The sequence below is a fragment of the Tachyglossus aculeatus genome, chromosome 20, assembly GCF_015852505.1.
Source record: "Tachyglossus aculeatus isolate mTacAcu1 chromosome 20, mTacAcu1.pri, whole genome shotgun sequence".
NCBI classification, from domain to species: Eukaryota; Metazoa; Chordata; class Mammalia; order Monotremata; family Tachyglossidae; genus Tachyglossus; species Tachyglossus aculeatus.
This window is the reverse complement of record NC_052085.1, coordinates 2875231-2899340: the sequence shown is the minus strand read 5'-3', so window position 1 is coordinate 2899340 and position 24110 is coordinate 2875231. Positions and strand designations below refer to the sequence as shown.

At 45.2% G+C, this 24110-nt stretch overlaps 1 protein-coding gene across 1 annotated transcript in view; it reads left to right on the top strand.

Moving 5' to 3' along the window:
* The first annotated feature begins 1232 nt into the window (after window positions 1-1232).
* FLT3 (fms related receptor tyrosine kinase 3) overlaps window positions 1233-24110 on the top strand; it is a 39149-nt gene continuing 16271 nt past the window's right edge. Inside the window, exons 1-9 of the mRNA XM_038761903.1 lie at window positions 1233-1308; window positions 7601-7725; window positions 8178-8389; window positions 10407-10522; window positions 11753-11870; window positions 14100-14227; window positions 15373-15512; window positions 15598-15751; window positions 17230-17398. Coding sequence (XP_038617831.1) covers window positions 1260-1308; window positions 7601-7725; window positions 8178-8389; window positions 10407-10522; window positions 11753-11870; window positions 14100-14227; window positions 15373-15512; window positions 15598-15751; window positions 17230-17398 — 1211 coding nt within the window. The 5' untranslated portion in view covers window positions 1233-1259. The remainder of the gene's footprint in view (window positions 1309-7600; window positions 7726-8177; window positions 8390-10406; window positions 10523-11752; window positions 11871-14099; window positions 14228-15372; window positions 15513-15597; window positions 15752-17229; window positions 17399-24110) is intronic.

Below are 24110 nucleotides of genomic sequence, written 5' to 3'. Positions count from 1 at the left end.
AACAAATACCACGATTATTATTATTGTTACAAGTGGCAGAGTCGAGCTTAGAACTCGGGTCCCTCTGACTCCCAGACTTTGTATCCAACCCAGCTATTAGAACAGTGTTTGGCACATAGTACTTAACAAATACCATTATTATTATTATTAATAACAAATACCATTATAATTGTATTGTATTGTTATTGTGATTATGGCACCCTGGACCAAAGCACCTTGTCCACTTTGGGCAGGGGCATAATAATAATAGCATTATTATGCCACGTGGGACAACCTGATTACCTTGTATTCATTCATTCATTCAATCGTATTTATTGAGCGCTTACTGTGCGCAGAGCACTGTACTAAGCGCTTGGGAAGTACAAGTTGGCAACAAATAGAGATGGTCCCTACCCAAGAGTGGGCTCACAGTCTAGAAGGGGGAGACTGACAACAAAACAAAACATATTAACAAAAGAAAATAAATAGAATAAATATGTACAACTAAAATAAATAAATAGAGTAACAAATATGTACAAACATATATACAGGTATATCCACCCCAGCGCTTAGAACAGTGCCTGGCACATAGTAAGCACTTAACAAATGCTATTAGTAGTAGTAGTAGTAGTGGTATTGTTAAACCCTACCTCATCTGTAAAATGGGGATTAAGCCTGTGAGCCCCAAGTGGAGCAACCTGATCACCTTGTATCCTCCCCAGCGCTTAGAACAGTACTTTGCACATAGTAAGCGCTTAATAGATGCCATTATTGTTATTATGTGCCGAGCGCTGTTCTCAGCGCTGGGGTAGATACAAGGTGATCAGGTTGTCCCACTTGGGGCTCCCAGTCTTCATCCCCATTTTCCAGATGAGGTAACTGAGGCTCAGAGAAGTGCAGTGACTTGGCCACAGTCACCCAGCAGACAAGTGGCAGAGGCGGGATTAGAACCCACGACCTCTGACTCCCAAGCCCGGGCTCTTTCCACGGAGCCACGCTGCTTCTCAGGCTTTTCATTCAGTCAATCCTTTTTATCGAGTGCTTACTAGGGGCAGAGCACTGTAGTAAGCGCTTGCATGAGGCCGGCGCCCCCCCTCAGTGGGTGGGAGTTAATTCTTTTTCTTTTCCTTCTTCTTCTTCCTCGCCCCGGTTGGAGTGCTGCGGTCAGTGACGCGCGCTTTAAGAGAGCCACCTGCAGCGCCGGGCGCGCCAGTCGGCAGAGGGGACGACAGCGGCGGCGGCGGCGGCGGCGGCCTGGCCCACCCGAGGGCTCCGGACCCATGGGGGCTCCTCGGACACGCCCCGCCCAAGCCCTCCACCGCCTGCTCGGTAAGACCCCCGGCCCCCCGGACCCCCACCCAGCAGCCGCGCTCCTCTCCTTCAGCCCCCGCCTGACTCCCAACCGCCTGCCTTTCTCCTCTACTCTCCACTCACCTCTTTTTCCCCACCCCACTCCTTCTTTTTCCCCACCCCACTCCTTCTTTTTCCCTCTCCAGGCCTTCCTTCTCCCCTCCCCACTCCCTCTTATTCTCCTCCCCATTCCTTTTCCCCCTCTTCAGACCTTCCTTTTCCTCTCTCCACTCACCTTTTTCCCCACCCCACTCCTTTTTTCCCTCTCCACCCCTTTTCCTCTCTCCACTCCCACTTTTTCTCCTCCCCACTCCTTCCTTTTTCCTCTCTCCACTCCCTTTTTCTCCTCCCCACTCCCTCTTTTTCTCCTCCCCATCCTTTTTCCCCTCTTCACTCCTTCCTTTTCCTCTCTCCACTCACCTTTTTCCCCACCCCACCCCTTCTTTTTTTCCCTCTCCACCCCTTTTCCTCTCTCCACACCCACTTTTTCTCCTCCCCACTCCTTCTTTTTCCCCTCTCCACTCCTTCCTTTTCCTCCCTCCACTCCCTTTTCTCCTCCCCACTCCCTCTTTTTCTCCTTCCCACTCCCTTTTTCCCACCCCATTCCTTCCTTTTCCCCTTTCCACTCCCTCTTTTTCTCCTCCCCAATCCTTCCTTTTCCCCTTTTCAATCCTTCCTTTTCCTCTCTCCACTCACCTCTTTTTCTCCTCCCCACTCCTTCTTTTTCCCCTCTCCACTCCTTTTCCTCTCTCCACCCCCTCCTTTTCCCTCCCCACTCCTTTTTCCCCTCTCCACTCCTTTTCCTCTCTCCACCCCCTCCTTTTTCCTCCCCACTCCTTTTTCCCCTCTTCACTCCCTTTTCCTCTCCACTCACCTTTTTCCCCACCCCACCCCTTCTTTTTTTCCCTCTCCACCCCTTTTCCTCTCTCCACACCCACTTTTTCTCCTCCCCACACCTTCTTTTTCCCCTCTCCACTCTTTTTCCTCTCTCCACCCCCTCCTTTTCCCTCCCCACTCCTTTTTCCCCTCTCCACTCCTTTTCCTCTCTCCACCCCCTCCTTTTTCCTCCCCACTCCTTTTTACCCTCTCCACCCCTTTTCCTCTCCACTCCCAGTTTTTCTCCTCCCCATTCCTTCCTTTTAATAATAATAATAATGACATTTATTAAGCGCTTACTAGGTGCAAAGCACTGTTCTAAGCTATCGGGAGGTTACAAGGTGATCAGGTTGTCCCACGTGGGGCTCACAGTCTAATCCCCATTTTACAGATGAGGTAACTGAGGCACAGAGAAGTTAAGTGACTTGCCCAAAGTCACAAAGAGGACAAGTGGTAGAGCAGGGATTTGAACCCATGACTTCTGACTCCAAAGCCCGTGCTGTTTCCACTGAGCCACGCTGCTTCTCCTCTCTCTACTCCCTTTTTCCCATCCCACTCCTTCTTTTCCCCCCTCCACTCCCTCGTTTTCTCCTCCCCACTTCTTCCTTTTCCTCTCTCCACTCCCTCTTTTTCTCCTCCCCACTCCCTTTTCCCCTCCCTTCTCCCTTTTTCCCATCCTCTCCTTCTTTTTCCCCTCCCCACTCCCTTTTCCCCACCCCACTCCTTCTTTTTCGCCTCCCCACTCCCTCTTTTCCCCCCTCCACTCCTTTTTCCCTCTCCTTCCCCTTTACTCCTCCCTGTCCCTTTTTTCTCCACTCCCTCTCTTTCTCCTCTCTCTCCTTTCACTTTTCACCACTCCCCTTGCCTCCCCCACTTCCCTGTGCCCCTCTCCCACTTTTTTTCCTCCCCCTCTCCAAGTCATTTGGGTCTTTTTGTCCGCTTCCCTTCTCCCTCCTTTCTCTTTTCCATTCTTTCTCCTCTCTCCTGCGCGCCTCTCCCTTGGAAATGATTACCCCTCCCGGTCCCACCGATGATCCTTTCCGTCCAGTTTCCCGGCCCAGCCCTCTGAGACCCTTCCCTCAAAAACCCCCCTCACCAACCCAGGCCTGGGAATCAGAAGGTCATGGGTTCTGATCCTGACTCCGCCACTTGTCAGCTGCGTGACCTTGGGGAAGTCACTTCTCTCTAAGTAAATAATAATAATGATGGCATTTATATAGCGCTTACTATGTGCCAAGCACTGTTCTAAGCGCTGGGGAGGTTACAAGGCGATCAGGTTGCCCCACAGGGGGCTCACAGTCTTAATCCCCCATTTACAGATGAGGAAACTGAGGCACAGAGAAGTGAAGTGACTTGCCCGAAGTCACACAAAGTCTCTAGGCCTCAGTCACCTCCTCTGGAAAATGGGGATTGAGACTGTGAGCCCCCACGTGGGACAGGACTGTGTCCAACTCGATTTGCTTGTGTGCACCCCAGCGCCTAGTACAGTGCCTGGCACCTAGTAAGCGCTTAACAAAGGCCTTAATTATTGTTATTATTATTATTGTCTTGTGTTACTATTATTCAGGGGCGCCCATGCTCCCGAATTGCGCGCGATCGGATTCACCCCGCTCTTCTCCCCCCGTTTGTCCGCCCAGCGCGCGTAATTGCGGCGGTGGGAGGGGGAACACAGGTGCCCGACCCCCCCATCCCCCCCATCCCCATCCTCCTGGCCTCGAACCGTCCAAAGAACGAAGTCTTCTAAGAGGGGGGTCGATGAAAACACTTTCTCTAAACGGAAAAAAGGAGAGAATGTGCGCGCAGACCTGAAAATGTCCTGAAAATGTCCCGCTGGGTAGTTTATCGCGACATCCGCGTATTGGTAGGGGGCCCTTAGATCGGGACCCCCTGGAATTATCCACATTGCTGCCACGTTTCAGCCCCCTCTCTCCTCCTCCGCCACCCCCTTTTCTTGGAAACCAAAGTTGACTAAAGGAGAAAGCCAAGGGAGAGGAACAAGCCATGTTGCTGGAATAATTGCAAGTTAGTTTCTACGTCTAACAGCTATCCTGGTATTTATATGGATGTGTATGTGTGTGTGTGTGTGTATCTTGAGCCTCCTTAAATGTTTTTTTTTCTGGGGAGATGGAGCTGTGATTTTAATTTCATAAACGGAATGTTGGTCTTCACCGACCCCCCCGCCATATGCCATATCTTTCCCCCAGAAATGCTGTGCATGTTGAAGTATTTATTAACTAGCGCCTACAACCGTGCTGGGCTCATAGTAAGCACTTACCAAATACTTAAAAAAAAAAACAGGTAATGGGGTGACGGGGTTATTCCGGGTTCGGAAAGAATTCTTATTAAACAAAGAATATACTTTTGTTTCAAATAGCCACTTCAATCAGTTGCATTCACTGAGTACTTGCTGTGTGCAGAGCACTATACTGAGAGCTTGGGAGTGTACACTATAACACAATTGGTAGACATGATCTCTGCCCACAAGGAGTGCACAGACTAGAGGAGTTTACAGTCTTTCAAAAACTTTTCATAATTTCTAGGATTTTCTAGGCCGATAAATATTTTTGAAGTACAAATTGTCATGATATTTATTAAGCATTTACTATGTGCCAAGCACTCGGCTAAGCACTATTGCGAGCCACAAGATAATCAGATGGAACCCTCTTCTGTATCCCTGGCCAATGAAGTGTAATTTTTCCACCCTGGCCCTCCAAATGTCAGCCAAATTTAAAAATTAGTTCATTTCAGGGTCGGGAGCAGCTTCACTGAACTCCACTGCAATCCACCTCTACCACCTTCTTTCTTTAGAGAAGCAGCATTTCCTAGTGGATAGCGAACAAGCCTGTGAGTTCTAATCCTGGCTCTGCTGCTTATCTGCTGTGTGACCTCGGGCAAGTCACTTAACTTCTCTGTGCCTCAGTTACCTCATCTGTGAAATGGGAATTAAGGCTGTGAGCCCTATATGGGATGGGGACTGTGTCCAACCCAATTATCCTTGTATCTATCCCTGGGCTTAATACAGTGCCTGGTACATATTCATTCATTCAATTGTACATAGTAAGTGCTTTGCAAATACTATAAAGAAGAAGAACCAAATTAATCTGTATTTACCCCAGGGCTCAGAACAGTGTTTGACACCTTTTAGACTGTGAGCCCACTGTTGGGTAGGGACTATCTCTATATGTTGCCAACTTGTACTTCCCAAGCGCTTAGTACAGTGCTCTGCACACAGTAAGCACTCAATAAATACGATTGATTGGCACATAGTAAGCACTTAACGAATACCATACAAAAGCTCTTTCCGGTGAAATGAAATCATTCCATGCCTGTCAGGAACCTGCTGAAAAACCCTAGGAACAGGCCCACCCATTCCATTCTGTATTTCTCGCGTCCTCATTTTTTAACAAAGTTTTATGCATGAGACTTGGGTTCTAATGCCGCCTCTACCAGCTGCCTGCTGGGTGACATATTAACTGCTTAACAAATATCAGAAATAGTAGTAGTAGTAGTAGTAGTAGTAGTAGTAGTAGTAGTAGTAGTAGTAGTAGTAGTAGTAGTAATAGTAGTAGTGGTAGTAGTAGTAATAGTAGTATAACTATTAGCATTAGTAGTATTACTGAGCTGGGCAAAATTACCCATAAAATGCCAAATTCTTTTCTAAAAGTGGAGATTTAGTCACATCACCTGCCAACAGAGGGCCCTATTCTTCTGCTTATAAATATTTCAATTTTTGTCTTCCCTGTTAGAGATCCTCTTCCCTGGGTACCTTTCTAACAGTGCTTAGCACATAGTAAGCCCTTAACAAATTCCATAATTATTATTCTGCATCCTGACTGTCATTTATTTCATTGTCTACCTCCTAGACTGGAGATTACTGGAGGACCAGCTTCCCCACTAACTCTATTGTTCTCTCCCAAGAGTGTAGTTCAGCACTCTGCACACCATTAGGCCAATGAGTGATCGCTCAGTCAGTCCTGTTTATTGAACGCTTACTATGTGCAGTGCACTGTACTAAGCACTTGCGAGAGTTCAGTAAAACAGAGTTGGTAAATACGTTCCCTACCCAGAATGAGTTTACAGAATCTAGATTAGACTTGATTAGACTGTGAGCTCGTTGTGGGCAGGAATCTGTCTGTTTTTGCCATATTGTACTCTCCCAAGCGCTTGTACAGTGCTTTGCACACAGTAAGCGCTCAGTAAATGCGATTGAATGAATTAATGAATTAGAATGATTAATATAGTTACTTGGGTTTATATTTCTTGGCTATAGTAAGAGATCCATCTGACACTTTTCAAATACTCTGCCAGTTGATTTGAGTTTTTGTGGTAGGAGTTTGCTCTAAGAGATTGTGCACACATTTTTCAAATGGCACACAAGCTGGGGATTGGAGTACTGCTCCTGATTCTGTACTTAGCATGGCCAGTACATGGTATCTGGGCATCTGTTTTCTCATTAGTAAAAGAGGTAATTAGACCTTTATCAAACAGTGGAGGGAGGCAGTTTGGCCTTGTGGAAACAGCATAGGATTGGGAGTCCTTAAGACTGATTGATTGATTGACAGGAGACCCAGGTTCTAGTCCCAACTGGCCTGCTGTGTGACTTTAGGCTAGTCACACAGCCTCTCTGGGCCTCAGGTGCCTCACCTGTACAACGGGGATAACTGCTCTTTCTTCATCTTACGTTGTGAAACCCTTATAGGACAGGGGTAGTGTCCGATCTGATTACCTTATATCTAACCTGGTGTTCAGCACAGTGCTTGGCACATGATAAGCACTGAGCAAGCATCAGTGTTATCATTAGTAATGGTAGTAATTGAAATGGTTTTCCAGTGGCTTTCAAGCATTCAGGAAGCAACACCATGAAGAGCCCCAATACCTCCTGTTTCCCAGCAGAGGGTAATTTCAATGTAACAAAGTCACTTCACTGCTCTGTGCCTCATTTCCCTCATCTGTAAAATGGGGATTAAGACTGTGGGTTCCATATGGGATGGGGACTAGGTCCAATCTGATTCGCTTCTATCCACCCCAGTACTTAGTTTATCATCACCATCATCAATCGTATTTATTGAGCACTTACTGTGGCAGAGCACTGTACTAAGCTCTTGGGAAGAACAAGTTGGCAACATATAGTTTAGTGCCTGGCATAGTAAGTACTTAACAAATTATTATTATGATTATAATAAAATAGATTTGTGCAACCTCAGTGAGTGTATCCTTCTACCCCCAGGTGTGGAAGATCACTTTAGGATCGTAACATTTTTCCTAAGGAGTTGTCCTAAAGAGTTTGACCACCTGGAAAGTAATCCATGTATTTCTATAGTGTGTTACAATGAAAAGTCAATGGGTACTTTCTTCAGAAAGCCACATACAGGATTTTGTGAATTTTGTTTTACAGCTGTGGTCATTTCAGCAATGACTGTTGGTTCCATGACAAACCAAGAACCATCGGGAATTAGGTGTGTTTTACTTGCCTCCAAAATCAACAGCTCGTCAACATGGATATCGTCAACATCACCTATGGTAAAGCAATGCCAAAAGAATAATTATGGACACAGATTGTTTCTGATAATTAATCTTAAATCAACCAACTAGACTAAATGTACTTTCCCTCTGTGCCTTCATATTTTCTCTGAATTGTATATTCAGTTATTTCACCTGATGTATTTGTGCCACTTTCTATGGATCCATGTTCCCTTCCTCTTGCTTTCAGTCTTCGCCATTTTAAAGATGAGGAAACTGAGGCCCAGAGCAGTTAAGTGACTTGCCCAGGGTCACACAGCAGGCGAGTGGCTAAGACGGGTCTAGAATCTGAGTTCCCTGACTTCAAGTCCTGTGTTCTTTTCACTAGACCCCGTGGCTTTAAATATTCTGTTTTCAACGTAGGGCTGTGTTTTGCAGGAAAAGAACTGGGTAATTTGCTCAAAGAAAAGTCAGCCATATTTTTTATTCTGATGTTTTTTGTCACGGGACAGGTTTCGGATCAAGTGTTGGTGGAAGATCTTGGCTGCTTTCTGAAACATCGAGATCCAACAGCGGCCTACCAAGCTATTAAACCAGTGGAAATTGGTATCTTTGCCACTGCTACTCTGCAAGTGACGCTGAACATTCTGGGAAATGTTTCATGCCTTTGGGTCTCGAGTCACAACCCCATTGACTGCCAACCTGATTTTGACTCAGAAAACAGGTAACTAGAAAACCTAAGTCCCAGAAAAACTCTTTCTTGCTAGGAAAAGGGAACTTAACTTTCAAATTTCAAGTTTTCAAATTTCTCATCTTGCTGCCCTGGCTATTGTAACTTGGATTAAAACAAACCATGATGAATGAATGTTGTTCCTGGGAAAATACTGCAGTGAATGAACTGGTAAAATAGTGTAGAAACCATAAGGGGGAGATTGAGTATTTTAAATTTGGCTTTTAAGCCTGAATGTTATTTTGCTGTGATAAAAATGCTAGAAAGTGTTTTTCCTTCAATTCCCCTTCCAGGCTGCAGGCTCCTTGAGGGCAGGGAACACGTCTACCAAATCTGGGGTATTGTAGTCTTCCAAATGCTTAAAACAATGCTCTACACACAGTAAGCCCTCAATAAATACCATTGATTGACTGAATATGGTTTCATTAGTCCTATCTGAAAGGAACTCTGGCTCTCTTCTTTGCACCTCAACCTGATGAACAGAGCTGTTTAGGCAAACACACACTTTACAAATATTATTTTTTATAATACTGTATGCTTTAAGCAGTAGATTGGCGAACAAGGTCCTTGAACTCATTTGACTGCAGTGAGATTCCCCCGGGCCCCACCTAAAATGCTGTCTGCCCATCAGGCACCCAGAGTGGACACAAAGCCATCAGCAAGACCTTTTTTTTAATGGCATTTATTAAGCATTTACTATGTGCAAAGCACTATTAGGTCATACCGGTGTTCCATTCAATCCAGTGCTGCCTCTCCATTTAAATAAGATATTTGGGTGAACAGTCCTCCTGGATGTCCATCTTAGCTATTTAGAAGACGGTGTTCCAAATATTCTTAGCCTTTCCCTCTACATCCCTACCTTTCCCTCTATCCGACCATGGACCAGTCAGTCAACTGTATTTATTGAGCACTTACTGTGTGCAGAGCACTGTACTAAGCACTTGGAAAAGTGCAATATAACAGAGTTGGTAAATGCTACCCCTACCCACGTGGATCTTATAATTTATTGGGGACTACTCAATAATTTACCAGTCCAAACCTCTCTACTGATGTTTTCAGCCAGGACCCAGTCCTGCAAACTTTGGGACAAGACCCATGGCATCAGTCAACCCATCAGTGGTATTTATTGAGCACTTATTATGTGCAGAGCACTGTACTAAGCACTTGGGAGAGTACTATACAACAGAATGGGGAGGGAGTTCCAGGCCAGGGGAAGGTTGTGAGAAAGGGGTCAGTGGTGAGATAGTAACGATCGGAGCACGGTGGATAAGCTGACGCTAGAGAAGTGGAATGCATAGGCTGGGCATGTGACTCTGAAGATGATACTCTTACCTACACAGTTCTCTCCCTCCCTCTATGACCACAGACTGTGAAATGCAGTGCTCTCTCCCTGTGAACATGAGGTCCTCAGTGAGGGAGGGGAAATGATGTGACAGATTTTTGTCAGAATTCTTCAAAATAAAAGAGGCTGGGATCATTTTCCATTTGAACCAAAGTGAGATTTCCCTAGCAGAAACCCATGAATATGGAGGCACCTAGGCTTTATGGAACTGGGATCAGGTAAACCAGGAATTACCTCCAGCTCTGCCCTGTCCTGCTGTGCAAACTTGAGTGAGTTATTTAACCTCTCTGGGCCTCAGTTTCCTCATCTGGAAAATGAGGAGAAGCTCCACTCTCTCTCTGCTTCTCAGATTGGTGAGCCCTGTGTGGAACAGGAGCTGAGCCTGATCTGCTTAGCTTAGCACCCGATGAATGCCTCTTAAATACTGTAATTATTGTTATCATGGCCCAGCCACAGGCTGCCCATGGTCGAGATTGTGTCTTCCCAGAAGGAAGCCTCTGTTAGCGGGAACGCGGGGTGGGGTCACCTGGGCAGACCCTGCTCATTGCCGTGGCAGTTACAGGTAAGACCAAGACGAGGCCAACAGATCTCTGATTTTGTGCTGAGCGATGGGCTCTTCTATCAGTTTCACAGTTGCCAAAATAATAAGTTTTGTTTCCTGTTTTACAGGACTGTTCTTTCTCTGGTCATTTCGAAAATGACAGAAACCCAAGCCGGAGAATACCTCCTCTCAGTTCACAATGGAACGACGATTTGCACAGTGCTGTTTGCAGTGAGTGTAAAACGTAAGTCCAAATGGGGTGTCCGCATCAGTGGCTGACGTGGATGGGACCCATAACATGGCTCAGTGGAAAGAGCCCGGGCTTTGGAGTCAGAGGTCATGGGTTCAAATCCCGGCTCCGCCAACTGTCAGCTGTGTGACTTTGGGAAGTCACTTCACTTCTCTGTGCCTCAGTTACCTCATCTGTAAAATGGGGATTAAAACTGTGAGCCCCCCGTGGGACAACCTGATCACCTTGTAACCTCCCCAGCACTTCGAACAGTGCTTTGCCCATAGTAAGCGCTTAACAAATACCATCATTATTATTATTATTATTATTACTACTGTCACCTAGTTTTCTTCAGTACATTGCATTGGTAACGCCCTCTGGGCTCTTAGTAGCATGGCCGTTTGGAAAGAGTTCGAGTCCCAGCTTCATCCCTGTCATGCTGCGTGACCTTGGGCAGGTCACCAAACCCTTCTGGGCTTCAGCTCCTTCTTCTGGGCAATAGGGAGAGGATCTTTGCTCTTAGAGTCCTGTGGGAGGCAGGGACTGTGTTAGTTCTGATCGTCTCTTATCTATTTTAGCATTTAGCACATTGCCTGGCATCTAGTAAGCATTTAATAAATGCCACAATAAGCTGTCCCTATAAGCTATGAGTACGACTTTGGCCAGCCCCTGGAAGTTATCGTACATGGGACAGTGCTGTTGTCTGGCCTGTGCATTTAATAATAACTGTGGTGTTCGTTAAGTGCTTACTGTGTGCCAAACATTTTCTAAGAGCTGGGGTAGATACCAGGTAATCAGATCATACACAGTCTCTGTCCCACGTGGGCCTCACAGTCTTCATCCCCATTTGACAGATGAGGTAACTGAGGTCCAAAGAAGTTAAGTGACTTGTCCAAGGTTACATGCAGACATGCGGTGGAGTCGGGATTAGAGCCTACAACCTCTGATTTTCAGGCCCGTGCTCTTTCCACTAGGGTATGCTGACCCAAATCCTTTGCAGTTTCAGAGTAAGTTGGTTGAGTTGGTTACATATGACACGTACAAAGTGGTTACTAGGTGCCAAGCACTGTTCTATCAAAGATCAACTCATCTCTTCTTGTGGCTCTGGAGTCCCTTGGAGGGCACGGACAGTGTCTAGTCCTCACCCGGGTGGTCCTTCCCAGTGCTTAGTACAGGGCTCTGCACACAGTAGGTGCTTAATAAATACCTTTACTATCACTGCTATCTCTCGATTTCTTCAAACAGGAAACTTAAGGAAGCCCTACTTCAGGAAACTGGAAGACCAGGATTCAGTGGATTGTGTGTCTGACAGCTTCCCTGAGCCCGTGATGGAATGGCTGTTTTGCCAGACCCTCAGCGAGAGGTACCGCCTCCCATGTTCCCCGCGTCCCACTCCTCACTGGGGTGCCGTCTCCCAAGCTGGGTGCAGGCCTCTGAACCAAGGGAGTCAGTTTAGCACTTAGTGGTAGTTCAGTTGCAGAAGGCCCAGCTTTGTCACGAAATAGCTTTCCAGAGAAAGTCACTTTTCTCCCTTTTTATCTTTTGCTTATTAAAGAGGTTATTCAACATTTACTACGTGCCAAGCTTTGTGCTACATTACTATCAATCAGTCAATGGTATTTATTGAACACTTGCTGTGTGCAGAGCACTTTACTAAGAACTAGGGAGAGGACAATACAATAAAGTTGGTAGATAAGATCCCTGCCCACAAGGAGCTTACACTGAACAGGTTGGAACATTGACAGTATCTTTGTTTCTACAGTACTGTGTTATTCTTTTGTTTTCATTTGGTAAGGTCTCATTGCATATTGGTGTAAAATTCATGAGGCAGGAGGGATTGAATGGGGCAAAATGGTTGTAATGCGCTGCTGTTCACTGCTGTTCTGTTTTCTAGCTCTCTCCGCTTTCGGGCACACATGCTGTCGTGCCTGAACGCACTCATCCTTCCAAAGCTCATATTTTAGAATAAAGTTGGACTTAGTAAACAGCAGAAAACACACAATTCGCCTGCATCCTCCTCCTCCGTTCTCCCACCCCTGCTTATACAAAAGACACCCAGTTCTCCAACAACACAGGGGCAGCTTTCTTGCAAAACTCTGCACTAAGGTAAATTCAAGCTTTAGGACTCACCTGTTATTAATAATAATAATAATGGTACTTGTTAAGTGCTTACTATGTGCCAAGCACTGGGGTAGATACAAGTTAGGTTGGCACGGTCCTTGTCCCTCATAGGGTTCACACTCTTAATCCCCATTTTGCAGATGAGGTAACTGAGGCCCAGAGAAGTCAAGTGACTTGGCCAAAGCCACACAGCAGATATGTGGCAAAGCTGGGTTTAGAACGCATGACCTTCTGACCCCCAGACCCATGCTCTATCCACTAAGCCATGCTGCTTCGCCCATGCACATGTGCAAAACCATTCCTTCTAACACAGCCAAACACATGCACGCAACCATTTCTCCCAACACCGCAGCGTACTGTATCCCGACAGTTGGGTAAACGTTCCCTAATTGCTCAGCAGAGTTCCAGCCCCCACCGTAGAATTAAAACCTGTGACCCAGAAAGCTCGATCAGTCAATTAATCAATCCACTATGTGCACCCTTCCCTCATTTCATTCATTCAACCGTATTTATTGAGCGCTTACTGTGTGCAGAGCACTGTACTGAGCGCTTGGGAAGTACAAATTGGCAACATATAGAGACGGTCCCTACCCAACAACGGGCTCGCAGTCTTCCCTCCTGGCCACCCACCCCTTCTGAGGAACTGGGGACTAGTGGGACTAGTGGCCTCTGACAGAGACCAACATAGCCAGACTTCTCACTGTCCTTCACTGGCCTGTGGGCCAGTCTACACTCCCGCCTTCCTTCTTCGAGTCCTCTGGGTAGGCTCTCTCTAGCAGCTTTTCCTGCTCCGCCAGCCGCAACTCCTCCTTCTGTGGTCATTTTAATATTAATAATTGTGGTATTTATTAAATGTCTATAATGTTCCAAACACTGGGCTAAGCCCTATATTGTATTTAGCCAGATCAGATGCAGTTTCTGCCCAACATGGTGCTCACTGTCAGAAAGGGAGGGAAAAGAGGTGTTGAATCCCATTTTACAGATGGGGAAACTGAGACCCAGAAAAATTAAGTGACCTGCTCCAGGTCACCCAGCAGGCAAGGGGAGGAGCCAGGATTGAACCTAGGTCTCCTGACTCCCAGCCCTGGGCTCTTTCCACTTTCCACTGGGCCAAGTATTCATGACCTCCTACCCTCCTGCTTCCCACTGCTGCCAAATTATGTTGCCAAATTGTACTTCCCAAGCGCTTAGTACAGTGCTCTGCACACAGTAAGCGCTCAATAAATACGACTGATGATGATGATGATGATGATGCCACTGCCACCGCCATCATTTGAAAGAAACGATACACCGATCATAAAAATGAGTATGTCTACATAAAGCTGAGGCTTCATTTCTGACTTCTCTAGGGTCTGTCTTCTTCAACTGATTTGTTCTACAGTCTCCACTCCTTTATATTACTGCTTTAGGGCCTTTAATTTCCCCTTTCTTTATTCTTGAACATTCACTGAGCTTTGTCTTTCAAATGTAGCTGTAGGAAGACAAGTCTCGCCATCTTGAAGAGAGAGGAGATGGTACAGCATGAGTTATTAGGAACAGACATCTGGTGCTGTGCGAGGAATGAATTGGGCCGGGAGTGTACCAAGCTCTTTACACTAGGTAACAGTAAAGTGAAATTCCTTTTTATTCCTGTTCAGGTTCATGATAATAAAATTAATAATTGTGGTACTTGTTAAGCTGTTATTATTATATGCTAAGTTCTGGGGTAGGTACAAGATAATCGGGTCGCACATGGCCCTTGTCCTACAGGAAGCTCACAGTCTAAGGGGAGGGAGAACAGGTATTGAATTCCCATTGTTCAGATGACAAAACTGAGGCCCAGAAAAATGATTCACCCAGGGTCACAGAACAGGGGAATTTGCTATCACAATTTGGAGGAAAGGGAACATAAAAATATGTCTAAGAAACACTCCTAATAATCCTAATTCTCCACTTTAGGGAAAGGTGTTCAAAAGAACCCGGGTTTTAATCCTGGCTCTGCCAATTGCTTACTGTGTGACCTTGGGCAAGTCACTTAACTTCTCTATGCCTCAGTTTCCTCAACTGAAAAATGGGGATACCTGCTCTTCCTCCTCTTTAAACTGTGAGCCCCTTGTGAGATAGGGACTGTGAATGACCTATTTGACTTGTACCTACCCCAGTGCTTAGAACAGTGTGTGATGGATTGTGCCCAACCTGTTTAAACTGTATCTACCCCAGCGCTTAGAACAATGCTCAACATATAGTAAGCACTTGACAAATATAAATAGTAATAATAATAATGGCAATAAGAAAAACACATAGTAAACACTTAACAAATACCATAAAAAAGGAAGGTAATACCCGGTCCCATTTCTAATTCAGGACCCCTGGACCCCATCCCAGGATTCCAGAGGGAGCCAAGGCATCTCTGGAGCCCCGGGCTTTAGCAGTTGGGGGGCTAAAAATAACCAAGCCCCCACCCCAAGCCCAGAGCTCTAGGAGTGGGGGAGGATTTCAGAGTGTGGACAGAAAATGTCCAGATTCTGAAGGCTTTTTCATCCTAATACCCAGATAATCATTAGATAGCTACATGAGTGTTTGCTGTACAAATTACGGGAAATACTGTTTTCTGTTTTAAAAAAAGATTTCCATGGTCTCGGAACCAAAAGCAAGCTGTGGATTCACTGTGATGGGGCACTCAAGATTTACTCTTCTTTAGAATGTTCCGGGTTTCAACTTATCGGGAGGATTTTTTTTCCTTGTTGACTTTCTTCACTTTGTAGATCTAAATAAAGCACCACAAGCACCCCTACCACAATTCTTTCTTAAAATCGGGGAGCCGTTGTTGATAAGATGCAAAGCTGTTCATAAAGACCACCGGTTTGGACTCACGTGGAAGGTGGAAAATAAAGAATTACAAGAGGTAAGGCCAGATGTTTATCTATGGGACATAATAAAGGCTGACTCAAATGCACTAAATGCAAAATTTGTGTTTTGTTCCAATTTAGGGCAGCTACTTTGAGATTAGTGGGTATCAAAGCAACAGAACTATGGCACGGATTTTGTTCGCCTTTGTCTCATCAGTGGGAAGAAGTGATGCTGGACATTATACTTGTTCTTCCTCAGAGGATACCAGCAGAACAGCTTTGGTTACAGTCTTAGGTAATCCATGTTGCCGACACAGTTAAGTGCATTTTTTGCATGTAGAGTCGAGTACTGCCACTGAGAACACTGCCTGTCTGTCAGGTCTCCGGGAGGGCGAGGATAAGTGGTGAAATGGGCAGGAAATGAAGAATTTGTCAAGAAATGTGGTGCTGTCTATTGTGGGACCACCTTACTGCAGGGGTTAATAATAATGATCAGTGTGGTACTTGTTAAGTGCTTTCCTTGGAGAAGCGGCGTGGCTCAGTGGAAAGAGCACGGGCTTTGGAGTCAGAGGTCAGGGGTTAAATCCCGGCTCTGCCAATTGTCAGCTGTGTGACTTTGGGCAAGTCACTTAACTTCTCTGTGCCTCAGTTCCCTCATCTGTAAAATGGGGATTAAGACTGAGAGCCCCCCATGGGGCAACCTGATCGCCTTGTAACCTCCCCAGGATTTAGAACAGTGCTGTGCACGTAGTAAGCATTTAATAAATGCCATCATTATTGTTATTATTATTACTACGTGCCAAGCACTGTCCTAAGCACTGGGGTAGATACAAGTTAATCAGGTTGGACACAGTCCCTGTCCCACATGGGGCTCACAGTCTTAATCCCCATTTTACAGATGAGGTAACTGAAACCCAGAGAAGCCACTTGCCTGAGGTCACACAGCAGTCATGCGACAGAGCCGGGATTAGAACCCAGGTTAAGATATAAGGTGGGCTCACTGCTATAGCAACAGCTTTTATTGAGTGTGGACCATGTGCAGAGCACTGTGAAGCTTGGGGACCATTCCAGAGAAGTGGTCCTTATCTTGGAAGAGATGCCAATCTCATGGGAGTGGCAATCAGACCTAAATTGAAGCTGGAACTCAGGTTGGGGAGTGGGGAGACAAAAAGGAAAAAGGAGGGAATGAGGAAGGTTGAAATGAGACAGAGAGGAATGGGGGAAGTGAGAAGTGGGAGCAGGAAGGAATGGGGAAAAGGGAGAAGAAATGTGGCAGGAAGAGATGAGGCAGGAAGGGCCAGCTAGGAGAAAATGATGGAAAGGGGTTAGTGGCCTGCTTTAGAGTATTGGCAGTTTGGGGTGAAGGCAGGCCCTGGGAGCCATTCAGGACTTTGTGTAAATCATTTTCGACAATCTCTCCCAGTGAGCACTTCAACAAGGAACCACAGAGCTAACCTGGGAGCGCTACCTTGACACTCAGAGAGCCAAAATTTGGGGCCCCAGTTTTGTCCATTAAAATCAGATTTCACCTAGGGAATTTCAGATCAGATGAACCTTCAACCTCAGTAAAAGTGACTGAATCTTACAAGTTAAGGAATGTGACTATTTCCTTGGGCAATCTGAAGTGATCAAAAATATATCATGGGTCATAGTAGGGAAAACAGCATTTCGCTTTGGAATGACACACCCGACTTGCAGAGTATCTTTTAGTGATCCGATTTGCAGTATAATGGAATACAGCTTTACCCTAAACTCCTTAATATGTCCTTACAGAAAAAGGGTTCATAAATGCATCCAATACGAAAGAAGACTATGAAATTGATCTGAATGAAGAGTTTTGCTTTGCAGTCAAACTTAGAGCATACCCACAAATCAGCTGCACATGGACATTTTCTCAAATATCACTGCCTTGCAAAAACAGTAACCTTGAAGATGAATACAGGTAAGACAGTACACAATTTTCTGTTATAATCTCCGTTACAATGCTGCTTCTTTGCTGGCTTTGCATTTATAAGATCAAGTTCAGTTCTTATCAGTTAATTATTAATTGGAAATTAAAGCATAAAAAGTACGTATGTGGAAGAGGTGAGACTATCAGCGATAGCTAAGTGAGCAAATCACAGATATTGTCACCCACAGGTGCCAAAGTTTTATTGTGAGTTGGGGGAAAGAGGGGGAGCGGGGATTTTAGAGGGGGGAGGGAGACTGGGGAGGAGATAGCGTCAAAGAGCCAACAGGCCTAAGAGCAACAATCTTGGGTCTTTTCAACCCTGATTGGAAACTTTCAGGTCTTGTCAGAGCCCTGGGTTGAGCAGGGCTGCCAGTTACCCAGCTGAGAGGACCACTGCCCCCGCCCTTACCCCCTATGCTACAATATGTACCACAAAAAATATGAGTTAAATGAAATAGTCATCAGGGAAGGCTCTGGCCAAGTCTAATGGGGTAAGGACATGTCAGGGTGGATTTTTCCGGGGAAAATGACTATTTTTGACCCTCTCTCCAGAGTAAATCTAATACTTGGGATCAAAACAATATTTACATAGTGGATGCCCTGAGATGGCCTAATGGAAAGAGCATGGATCTGGGTGTCGGAAGACCTGGGTTTAATCCTGGCTCCTCCACTTGTCTGCTGTGTTTCCCTGGGCAAGTCACTCAACTTCTCTGAGCTTCAGTTTCCTCATCAGTAAAGTAGGAATGAAATACCTGTTCTCCGTTTCTGCCCCCCGCAGACTGTGAGCCATATGGGTAGCAAATATGGTCATATTATATCTTCCACAGGGCTTGGCACACAGAAAGCATTTAACGAATACCACATTTATCATTATTGCTTTCTAGCATTAAATTTCCCTCTGATCAGTCAGCAGACAAGGGTCCATATTTTTCTGGCAAAGCGGCCTGGATGTTATTCCATTTATTCTGAATCAAGAATCTAGGGAATGATTGCCTATTTAGCTTTCCTGTTCAAAAGTCAAAGGCATGGACTTCCCATAATTTCCAAAGCAAGAAAAAGTATAAAATTGCACCTTTTAAAAACTCTAATCAGAAGCAGCATGGCTCAGTGGAAAGAGCCCGGGCTTTGGAGTCAGAGTTCATGGGTTCAAATCTCGGCTCCGCCAATTGTCAGCTGTATGACTTTGGGCAAGTCACTTCACTTCTCTGTGCCTCAGTTACCTCATCTGTAAAATGGGGATGAAGACTGTGAGCCCCCCGTGGGACAACCTGAACATCTTGTAACCCCCCCCCAGCGCTTAGAACAGTGCTTTGCACATGGTAAGCACTTAATAAATGCCATCATTATTATTATTATTAATCCTTCACTCATTTCCTCCTCACCTGCCTCTTGAAAAAGTTCTGTATTTGCTGTTTCCCACAGTGTTATCCCTTTCTTCCCAAAACATCCTTTCCACTTGTTCAAGGAAGGCATGTTTGGGTGGTGCCACCATTGGTTCTTTTGCTAGCTAACGTCTATTCAGATGAATTCCGAGATTGAATTTGAAAAATGCCTCCCCAGGAGACAGTGTAACAGCTCCAAGAATTCATGTGCGTCATTTTCAGGGGGCTTTGTTCGAGTTCAAAACTCACTGTGAGTTTATTACAGATATCAGTGGTTAAGCTCTACATCAAACTCAACTTTTCCTTCCTCTTTTTTAAAAAGGAATAAAGTACTAGGCAATGCATGACTATTGCCCCCAACCCCGCCAAAAAAAGGACAAAACTGGAATAGCTTTTTAAAAGTCCTTCTTTCCCTTAACCCTTCATTTCGCCCCAAACCCACTTTTGAACAGCTGGCCAAACTTCATTCAAGCAGTCTCACCAAATCAGCAATACTAATGGCTTCTCAGCTTGTTCGAACTAACTAAAACGGTCCTTATCCCAGAAAGTGAAGCCTGTCTGCTTCAGAGATTTTGTTTCTGCATTATCCTGTCTCATAGTCTGTGTATGGGTGGTTCTCTGAGAAATCCTCAGTCTGTCAATCATATTTATTGAGCGCTCACCGTGTGCAGAGCACCATACTAAGAGCTTGGGGGAGTACAATATAACAATAAATAGATACACCCCCTGCCCACAACTAGCTCGCAGTTTAGAGGGGGAGACAGACATTAATATAAATAAATAAATTACAGATATGTGCATAAGTGCTGTGGGGCTAGGAGGTGGGGATGAATAAAGGAAGCAAGTCAGGGTAATGCAGAAAGGAGTGAGAGAAGAGGAAAGTATGAAAAATCCATTGTTGTGGTCAGAGTCCTAAACAATAATAATAATAATGGCATTTATTAAGCGCTTACTATGTGCAAAGCATTGTTCTAAGCGCTGGGGAGGTTACAAGGTGATCAGGTTGTCCCACGGGGGGCTCACAGTCTTAATCCCCATTTTACAAATGAGGGAACTGAGGCACAGAGAACAACCACCACTGTCACCATCAAAACTATTGATAATAAAGTACACAAAAACTTTTCTTAAGGCTTGTGTTCTAAGATTCACTTCTTCTATTTAGCTAGTTACTTCCTCTAAATATGCTATTTGGACTTTGCTACGCATGACCTTCAGTATGCCTCCTCAGTTAAGATTGATGAAATTACACCTTTTTTCCAAGTTGTATTTTTTTCCTTCTCCACAGGATTAACCTTTTTTCTAGCCTCCGACCTTAATCCTTACGCAGAGACTTGAAAGACATTTTTCACTGTGCTTTAATTCTAAGATACCTGAGAAATTCTTACTGTTGGTCCAGATCCCTTCCAAAAGTTCTTAAAGTTTTATAGGTTTTTTTTCCTTTACATAGAATCATAAACTGAAAGGAAGCTAGAGAGTCCATGATCTGCTTCAATCTCCAGCAAGAACCCCACATAACTCCCTGCCGGCAGGAGGAAAACCATTTTAAGATACCCTCTCTCTGCCAGGAACTGCAGCCTCCCTTAATAACTATTTCAAGGTTTATCATGTGAGGAGGACATTCCTGCCTGCATCTTCTCTAAAGCCCCTCACAGTGTATTTTAAGCTCATCTTCCCCAACCCTGACCTCGGACCAGATGGAGTCTAGTTGATCTCTAAGAAATGTAGGGAGCCTAAGGAATGTGGAGTTCAGTTCACCCTTTGCAGGCTTGGAGATGGTTATTGACTTTCCCTTCAGCATTCTGTTCTCAAAGCTCCTCTAACCTTTCATCCTGGGTCTTTATTTTCTAAACCTTCGATCGTATTTTGAATGCTCTCCTCCTCCTCAAAGTGATCCTGTAGATACAAAACTGTAAACCATCCGTTGATAGGCCTGTTCAGTGCTAAGGTTAATAAGAAATGGCTTCACTGCCCTTAATTACTCTCTTCTCTTAGTTGGGAGAGTGCAAAGAAGTTGGAAGACACGATTCCTGCCCTCGAGGAGCTTACAGTGTAGTGGGGGGGCAGAGGCTTAAATGAATTTCAGATATTGTTTGTTTAATTCTTTCATCTTCAGTGGGATTACTGAAAGCTAAGTCATAGACGTCTTCGATCTGATTTACTCTGTCTTCGCAGCTACAGTCTTATAGTTTCTCCCCACAGTCCATATCGTTATTCAAGCACTTAGTACAGTGCTCTGCACACAGTAAGCGCTCAATAAACACTATGGAATGAATTTGCACCACACCTACCCAAAGTATAGTTCCTCTATAAAGAGGACATTGAATCAGTCATTTTCAGACCCCGTGTCTTCTGCTCTTTGTTGATGAAAAAACTCAACCTTTAATACCTAAAAGATTTTCAGTTTTCACTTCCTTATTATGAGTGAGTCAATAACCATAAAGGCAAAATGCTGCGTCCTTGCTGACTTTTTTGCAATTTTCTAATTTAAATTCCTCTAAGCTTAAAGACAATGATATATTTATGTTTGTGAGGTTTGAAAAGATCAGTTATTTCTCTGAAGGGCCACTTGAATATCATATTATTGTTATAATCTCCCCACCCAAGCTTCCTTTTCAGCCTGAGAGTCGTCCCACAAACTCAGAACTGAATTCTAAATCTGGTCATAATCACCCAGACTTTTCCTAGAGAATTCCCAGAAAAGTATGTTTCCATTCAGTCAAGTGGCTCTCAGGAAATTTCCTGTCCAGTAATAGCTATAACGATATTAACTAAGCACATACACTGTGTTCACTGGGAAGGAGGGAGCACAGGGGCCTTGTCCCCCATTTTGCAGAAAAGGAAACTGAGGTAAAGAGAGGCTAAGTAACTTGCCCCAGGACACACAGTAGGTTATTAGCAGAACCAGGACTCGAATTCATACCTTCTGACTCCCATCCCCACTGTCTTTCCCTTAGGCCATGCTGCCTCTCTAAAGGAGACACCCTACTGTGACTGTCTCTCCCCATTTTCCCCACTGTCAGCTCTTGAATGCTCCGAACATCAGTCTCCGGAGGAGAGATCTGAATGAGCTTGGTCCTGTCTGACCTTAAGGATTTAAGCGGCTTTGGATTTAGCCGATGCTGACCTGGGAAGATCAATCGTATTTATTGAGCGCTTACTGTGTGCAGAGCGCCGTACTAAGTGCTTGGGAGAGTACAGTATAATAGAGTTGGTAGACATGTTCCCAGCCCACAAGAAGCTTACTGTCTAGAGGGATCAGTGCTTCTTTGTCTAAATGCTTAGCCCAAAGAGGCTGCCCACTGAGGAGTCACCTCATTTTTATGTTTGGAATCCCCAAATGTTTCTTTCTAAGTTGATGCAGAGCAGTGGGCCTAAGGAAACACCGCCCCTTGGCATGAGGAATTTCAGTTCACCTACGACAGTCGACTTTGGTAATCTCCGTTTTCAGTGGTGAAACCGTGTATCAGACCCCACTTCTCCTTCCCCTTCAGTGAAATGAAATTAAAGAACTTACAGACTGGATCAACTACAACAGAGAGGAAGAGAAAAAAGTACTCGGATCCCAAACTTCTCCTAGACTAAAGGAGAGTTGGGAACAGATCTAATTCAGCCTGCTAGCAAGCCTCACTGGCTGAGCCAGCTCCTGGAAGCACCTTAACTCACTGGTGCTGGAATCCTAATCCATCTTTAATATAGTAGTAACAATAATAATGACAGTGGTAATTATTAAGTGATTACTATGTGCTGAGTGCTGGGCTGGATACAAGGTAATCAGGTCTCGCACCGTCCTTATCCCACATGGGGCAGACTATCCAGGTAGAAAAGAAAGCAGGCATTTTATCCCCATTTTATAGATGAGGAAGCTGAGGCACAGAGATGTTAAGTGACTTGCCCAGCGTCACACAGTAGGCAAAAATGGGGATCAAATACCCCAGTGCTTAGTATAATGCTTGACACCTAGTAAATATTTAACAAATATCAGAGTTGTTATTACTGTTCTCCCTTCTAGACTGTGAGCCCTTGTTGGGTAGGGCTGTCTCTATATGTTACCGACATGTACTTCCCAAGCGTTTAGTACAGTGCTGTGCACACAGTAAGCGCTCAATACATACGATTGAATGAATGAATGAATGAATATTGTTACTGTTACCATTCTACTACTAGTACTACTACTAATAATAATAATGGTATTCGTTAAGTGCTTACTATGTGTCAAGCACTATTCTAAAGGCTGGGGTAGATACAAGCTAATCAAGTTGGACACAGTCCCTGTCCCACATGGGGCTCACAGTCTTAATTCCCATTTTACAGATGAGGTAACTGAGGCACAGAGAAGTTAAGTGACTTGCCCAAGGCCACACAGCAGACAAGTGGCAGAGCCGGGAATAGAACGCAGATCCTTCTGACCCCCAAGGCCATCTTCTATCCAGCTGGCCATGCTGCTTCTTATTGTTAGCTACTACCCCTCCATCCCAGCATCAGGACCCTGCCAGGCTCTACTGTTGGGTAGGGACCGTCTCTATATGTTGCCAACTTGTACTTCCCGAGCACTTAGTACAGTGCTCTGCACACAGTAAGCGCTCAATAAATACGATTGAATGAATGAATACTGTCTTCCTGCCCAAGTCAGGCTCACATCCTGAGGCGAGTGAGGCCCGAGGAGGAGAGTCAGGGCCAGAGTATCGGGATGAGCAGACGTCAGGTGCCCGCCTCAGAGACAGGGCCTCAGGTTCGCACTGCCCAGAATCTGGCTGTGACTAAGTGGGGACCCCCGCTGACATTCGCTCCGTGCTTGGTTTCCAGAGGGCTTTGGGCAGGTTTAGGCCTAAGCAAGGTTTTCTATAGAAAAATTCCCTCTCTGCACAGCCTGTCCTGTGTGACACAGCCTCTGGGGAGATTCTGACCCACCCCCCACCACCCCAGCCTGGGATCCCCAAATGAAAAGTGAAAATAGCCTGTCCATTTAACAGGAATGGGGGCTTTGGGGAGGGGATAGAAAGCAGAACACTCTTGGGAGGGGTTGAAAGAATCCATTGTCTTAATCACCAAGATGTTATTTCCTAAACTCCAACTTCCTGACTACCGATGTCATGCCCACCAGCATACCAGCCTTAGAAACCCAGGGAAACTTTGAAGCTCTGAAAACCCCAGCCAGTTCCTGGACAGCCACGTGAAAACCCCAGACAGAGCTAGAGAACCTGGGAAGTTGCTCTGGTAGAAGAATGCCAGAAAAATTCAGTATTGGGGCAGTGTACCTGCTTGGGAAAGTACAATATAACAGAATTGGTAGACACGTTATCTGCCCACAAAGGCAAGTTCTT